The 6788-nt window shown below is 34.3% G+C and overlaps 1 protein-coding gene across 1 annotated transcript; it reads left to right on the top strand.

Annotated features, from left to right (window-relative positions):
• Nucleotides 1–3414: 3414 nt before the first annotated feature.
• LOC133868491 (aquaporin NIP1-1-like) lies at nucleotides 3415–6516 on the top strand. Its single transcript, XM_062305394.1, has 5 exons — nucleotides 3415–3723; nucleotides 3880–4104; nucleotides 4508–4705; nucleotides 5661–5722; nucleotides 6088–6516. Exons 1-5 carry the CDS (start codon nucleotides 3580–3582, stop codon nucleotides 6305–6307), a joined length of 849 nt encoding a protein of 282 aa, XP_062161378.1. The 5' UTR covers nucleotides 3415–3579; the 3' UTR covers nucleotides 6308–6516.
• The last annotated feature ends 272 nt before the right edge of the window (nucleotides 6517–6788 follow it).

Here is a 6788-nt window from a genome sequence, read left to right as displayed (position 1 = left end):
CTAGTTTCTCAAAATAAGGGCCATGTCTGGTGTAATATAAAATGTTGGACCGCCAATTACAAGTGTGTAGGTTTAAGTTTTGAGATTGGCCACTTCATAGAAAAAATAAGGATACAACTCCCTCCAAGGCCAAGCTATCCCTCCAGGTCCAGGGTACTGGGTGATAACCATTTTCATGATTTACAAACAAATAGCAAAAATTAAAAAATATTTTATACCAAAACAAATAGCCTAAATATATGTCAAGGAGATGATAAAAGGCCTAGAGAAATGGATAAAGGTCACAGTACAGCCTCAGTGCCCGGCCAGCCTTTTTGTCACAACAAAAAATAAGTACTTGTTTGGTGATTGCTGCGTAGGATGTGGTACTTACTATAAATATAGGCTTAAAAAGTGTAAGGAGGAACTCACATATATGTATGTTTACGATGAAATGTAGTAATCTCTGTTTCCTAACAAATTTTATAAATGAAGGTTTGCTTCTTTGTTATTGTTGGCGTTAATTTATTCCAAAAGTTAGAGCCGATAAGAATGTGTAAATTTAATCATTTGACCAATACTTTAACACTCATTCTCACGTTTAGGCTCAAACTTCTTTTTAATAGGTAAGGACCAATGCGTGAAATATTTAACTAAAATTAAGAAGGAGGTGAATTGGTAGAGATAATATTCGAACTCAAGATTTTTTGCTCTGATACAATGTTAGAATTACTACTTATCCCAGAAGTTTAAGCTAATAAGAAATGATAAATTTAATTATTTAACCAACATTTTAACAATTGGCGTTAAACGAAGTTTTCTTCTAAACTGGGTTCGAATTTTTTTTTTTTGGCAAAAAAAATACACATAAGGAAAGATATATGTTTAGACTTATCATCCTTTTAAAATTAGTATGCTTTGAAAGTATCTCAATGTACTAATTATCGTGCACATGCTCTTATTAGATCGATGGGCTCGTTGTAATCTTATTTTTTTAAAGCATTCACTTAACTCTTTTTCTAACTTTTTTAGGAATATATATATATATATACATGTAAGAGAAGATATATATGTTTAATGAACTGAAGTAAAGAAGAGTTTGTTGGAATATTTTGTGAGTTCATACTGTACATATCACATGAATAACTACGTAAATGACATTAAAGAGAGAAAAGGGATAAGGCGTGCACGTAAGATGCGAGGCAAAGGAAAGAGATGACACGAGGAAAGGGTCGTGCATAAATATATATAGAAAGTGAGCAGCCATTGATTGATTCTCAACTCTCAAGTGTGATAAGGATAAATTTTTAATTACCATGGCGGTGTTTGACAACTCTTTATCTTAATCACATGAATTATGCTCTTAAATGCACAAAGCTAAAAGGGAATGCATCAATTCAAACAAGTTAGTTTTTTTTTTTTAATTAATGTAGAATTTCACTTATAACTCTTAAACTTTCACCAATTTTTTTAAAAATGTACCTATACTTTAAAACGTCTTAATGTACGGTATCCATTTTTCAAAAAGTTTCAATTTCAATCATTTATTAAAATTTTCTGTTAAATCCTATTAAAATTCTCGAAATACCATTGTGTTTATTTTTTTTTAAAAAAAAATTAATATAACTATTCAAAGATTTAGGCATGAGTATTTTTGTAAACTCAGTTTAATTCTAACAAACATCTAAATCCTAGCAATTTTTTTTTTTTTTCCAAAAAAGAGAGGATATTTTAAGAATTTTGGCAAGATTAACGAAAATTTTTAACGGATGACTGAGATTAAAACTTTCTGAAAAATAAATATTATAAATTGAGACGTTTTAAGTACCTTATTTAAAAAAAAGAAAAAAAAGAAAAAAAAAAAGATGAAAATTCAAGAATTATAATTATAAGTGAAGTTATCATTAAAAAAGAAAATGTCGTGTAAATGGGTATTTTTGCTACCAAAGTCATGAATCACTATCCATCTTTTTTGGCACATGCATGCTCATCTTCAGTTGGAAAATTTTCTGAATCCATGCATTTTCTTCTTTTAAATTGTCGATATTTCTTTTAAATTCCACCATTTGACTCAGAAAAAAAATAAAATAAAGACTTATCAGACTATCAATGACGGCATACTTATGTAGTTTTAATCATTAATTGATTTTTTATTTTATTTTATTTTTTATTTTTCTTGTCATTTGACTAAACTCAGAAGGGCCAAATCCCAAGTGGACCCTAAAAAATGGTCGTCACCCTTTCTTCTTTTCTGAGAGAGGGGTCTTGTTTTCTTCTAGAGAGAGAGAGAGAGAGGAGAGGCTTGTGAATTGATTTAGAGTTGGGGGAGGGAGGCTTCAGGCCACCCTCCTTCCGAAGATGGTTTCCTTCTAGCTTTTATAAGTTAGGAAATTTTTTTTTGACTTTTCATGGTGTGAACTAGTGGAGGCTAGATCTCTCACGGCCACTAGGGTTATAGAGTTTTGTTTTCCTCCTGACTTTTTTCGGTGGTGGCTGGTGGTCCTCCTAGTGTTTAAGCTATAGAGTTTTTTCTTTCCTATTATGTCTTGCTTTCTTTTTTGGTTTTTCTTATAGAAGCTTCACAAGTAGTCGGTTGAGGGGAATGGACATTCTTGGAGTGTCTTCGATGAAGGCGTTCTGGCAGTGATTTTTGGGTGTTATTTTTTGGAGCTAGATATGTGGTCTTCGGCTAGTTTTCTTGAGACAAATGCCCTTCCATGGTAGTCGCCGGCTTCCTCCGGTTTGGTAGCATCAAGCCACGGCCGTGATGGGCTGTCCTGCTCAACGTGTGGCCAGCACACGCCAGGGCGTTTTCTCCCTGGATCCGTGCGTGAGGGCCACGACCGTCGTATTTCGATTGTGGTTTGGCGGAGTTCGGTGGTTCTAAGCGTTGTCTGCTGCTGGGAGGGCTTCTAAAGACGGCGAATGGCCTGCATGCGTCAGCTCCGGTGACGACGTTTTTTCGACACTGTTTGCTTTGTGGTTTCTGTTTTGTGTTTATTCATTTGTTTCGCATGTCACAATTTGCTTTTGTATTGCTCAAATTTTGCTGGGATTATTTGTAGGCTTGGAGTTAGACCGATCCTCTTTTCTTTTGAAGTGTGCGTTATTGTAAAGAGAGACTTAAATGTTTGTTCTTGTAAAATTTGTGTACTGCTTAAGCAGCTGTATTTTAAGTCAGATCATTCTGACTTAGAATGTAGGGGTCTTGTACCTCTATTCTCTAGATGTATGCTTTCGAGTTTTTTCAGCAATTTATAATAGTATATGCTATTTATTCAAAAAAAAAAAAAAAAAAAAAAAAAGGGGGGGGGCGCTAAATCCCATGAGTTGCGCCCAGACGAGGGGCAGAAAACAGTTAAATACAAAGGTCAGGAGGCATTAATGACACATCCCCATATTTGGGGACTAAAAAAGTCCGTTCTCTCTCTCTCTCTCTCTCTCTCTCTCTCTCTCTCTCTCTCTCTCTCTCTCTCTTTTTGGATCTTTATGTACCAATAAATTGGAGTTGTTCCGCTGGGTGTTCTTTGCCAAAGCTGAGCAATCTCCTTTCTCTGTTCTTTCACCTCTGTTCCTTCCTCTGTTGTCGTGTCAAGAGCGATGGCACAGAATTCAGGAAGTAACGGAAACCATGATGTTTCTTTGACTGTTAAAGAATGCGAGGCCAATCACAACCATGCCTCCTCTGCGTCCAAAACCAACCAAGGAGGAGGCTTCTCTCTCTCTGTTCCTTTCATGCAGAAGGTGCATAATATATATTTAGTTGATTCCTTTGTTCTTTTTCAATTTATATTCCAAGTCCTAGAAAACATGAGCTTTAAGAATGTTTTTGGGTCTGCATATTCAGCCTTATCTAAGCCGATTTAACATGAAAAAGAGAATTTTTTTTGTCGATGACAGTTGGTGGCAGAGGTTTTTGGTACTTACTTCTTGGTCTTTGCCGGTTGTGGAGCGGTGGTGGTGAATTTGGACAATGACAAGGTCGTGACTCTGCCGGGAATATCGATAGTATGGGGGCTGGCTGTGATGGTTCTGGTTTACTCTGTTGGCCACATCTCCGGCGCCCATTTTAATCCTGCGGTCACCATTGCCTTTGCCACTTGTAGAAGATTTCCGTGGAAGCAGGTAAACCACACCAGAGAAACTTTCTCATTCTTGTTTGGGTGCACTGCAAGAAAGCTCGTTAATTAACAAGTTTTTTTTGCAGTTTCTAAACAACCCACTTTCCTTTCAAACAAACATTCTCCAACTTGTTTTAAAAGGCATGTTATTAATTGTTATTAACACCCAAATGGGTATGTAAAAAATTCATGTATTTTCAACTATTTTACCAAAAAAAATTACTTCAATTTTGGTGAATTTTCAAGCTGTGACAAAAACCCATGATTCATATGCCTTCTCCCAACCAATCCACATTGTATTCGAATAATATTCTGCCAAAAATACCATGTGAATCAGATTTGTCTGTCTGATTAAAACTTTTTTTTTTTTTTCTTTTTTTCTTTTGTCAAATTTATATCTCTTGTAGGTGCCAGCTTATGTATCAGCTCAAGTCCTCGGGTCGACACTGGCGAGCGGCACCCTACTGTTGATATTCAGTGGGCACGAGAACCGGTTTGCCGGAACAATTCCAGCGGGGTCTAACTTGCAGTCTTTTGTGCTTGAGTTCATAATCACATTCTTCCTCATGTTTGTCATATCCGGTGTTGCCACCGACAACAGAGCTGTTAGTTCTTTCACCCTTTTATTCGTTTAATTTTGTTTAATTCTAGCTGTTCTTTCAAAAGTTTAAGTTTATAAAACGTACTAATTTTAATCATACAAGTGAGGTTAACACGTTGTGAAATATTTAATTAACATGGGTGGTGAAATATAGAGTCGGTGTTTGAATTCAGATATCTGCTCTAATATGGGTGAAATATAGAATCAGGATTTGAACTTAAAATCTTTTAGCAGCAAGAAACTTTCGAGATCAAAGAGATAGCTGTAGAATGACTACTTTAAGAAGTTCGTCTGAGACACATAAAAAAAGGGATTTAATACTTTTTCAATTTCTGTCTAATTTTAATCTTTTTTTTTTATTATTATTTTTTATTTTTCAAACTAATCATTAGATCTATTTTCTTACATGTGAATTTTACATATTTAATAATTAATTTTACAAAAAGTTACTAGAGTTGAACCAAGGGAGTTGAAGAAATAACATTCCTCATTAGAAGAAAGAAAAATTCACAACCCGTAACACCATATCTCCAACAATACACCAAGTCTACATGAAAAAATAGGAGGTAAACCCATCTCGACGAAGAGCCTTGTTGGCCTTCAAATAGAAAAATGCTTGTCTTAATTATGTCAAATCACCAATGAAATATTTAAAAAAAATCATATAATTAATATTCAATCAAATTCTCCGATTAAAGTAATTGCACAACAAATTAATTATAATTAGCCAATTGGTTGGCTGATTAGTTCTCCCATCTCGTTGACCGATTGCGTACAGAATCTTATGATATCAAGCAATCTGCCTTGTATATAAACCCAAATGTGTTGAGTTATAATACGAAAATAATTTTGAAGCTTATCCATGTTGACAATTACGTATCAATATTCTTCTACATTGTTCAAATAAATAAATAAATAAATATATAAAGTGTTAAAATATATATTTTTTGTTTATGCAGATCGGAGAGCTTGCTGGCCTTGCTGTTGGGTCTACGGTCCTACTTAACGTAATGTTTGCCGGGTAATAGCTTAATCTGATCTTATTAGAATATTAGAATATATTACACAAATTATATGTTCATACCATTTTTTTATTATATATATTTGTTCAGTAAGTAGCACTGAAAATCAATTTTTTTAAATTTTTTTTTTACATTATCGAATTGTATGACAGTCGTATATATTCATGTTTAATACATAATTTTTTTAAAAAAATGCTTAAAATACTACTGTTTTTACTACATCCTTTAGTCAACTCATGCGACAGAGCTACGAAGACTGTCACGAGAATGCATGGTAGAATTAGTTTATATAGAACGTGTAATAAAAATTGTAGTACCTTACCAATGCTCGTAATCTAATGATGTGGGGTTACTATTTTGACAGGCCAATTTCAGGAGCATCGATGAATCCAGCAAGAAGCTTGGGGCCTGCTATTGTACATTGCAAGTACGAAAGCATATGGGTGTACCTTTCGGCGACGACTCTTGGAGCTATATCCGGTGCATGGGTCTACAATATAATCAGGTTCACCGACAAGCCGTTACGCGAGATCACCAAGAGTGGATCTTTCCTAAAAGCGTCAAGAAGTAACGGCTCTGTCTAACGGAGTAATTAATGGTTGGAAACACTTTTTTTTTTTATCTGATTTTAATTCGGATAAAAATAGTATTTCCAACTATTTATGAGAAAAAAGATAAAAGGGTTTCCTCTATATTTTGTTGTACTTGTTTGGTGATTGCTGCGTACGTAGGATGTGGTACTTACTATATATAGGCTTTAAAAAGTGTAAGGAGGAACTCATCATGCATGACTGAATGTTATGATGAAATGTAGTAATCCTTGTATATAACAAATTTTATAAATGAAAGTTTGCTTCATTGATATTGTTGGCGTTAATTTTTAAACCTAAAGTTTAAGCCGGTAGAAATGTGTAAATTTAATTATTTAACTAATACTTTAAAACTCATTCTCATGTGTAAGCTCAAACTTCTCTTTAATAAGTAAGAACCAACACGAGAAATATTTAACCTGAAATTGGAGGGGGTGAATTGGCGGAGATAATGTTTGAACTCAAGATGTATGTT

Source organism: Alnus glutinosa, chromosome 5 (assembly GCF_958979055.1).
Source record: "Alnus glutinosa chromosome 5, dhAlnGlut1.1, whole genome shotgun sequence".
Classification (NCBI taxonomy): Eukaryota; Viridiplantae; Streptophyta; class Magnoliopsida; order Fagales; family Betulaceae; genus Alnus; species Alnus glutinosa.
This window is presented reverse-complemented; position numbering and strand designations above follow the sequence as displayed.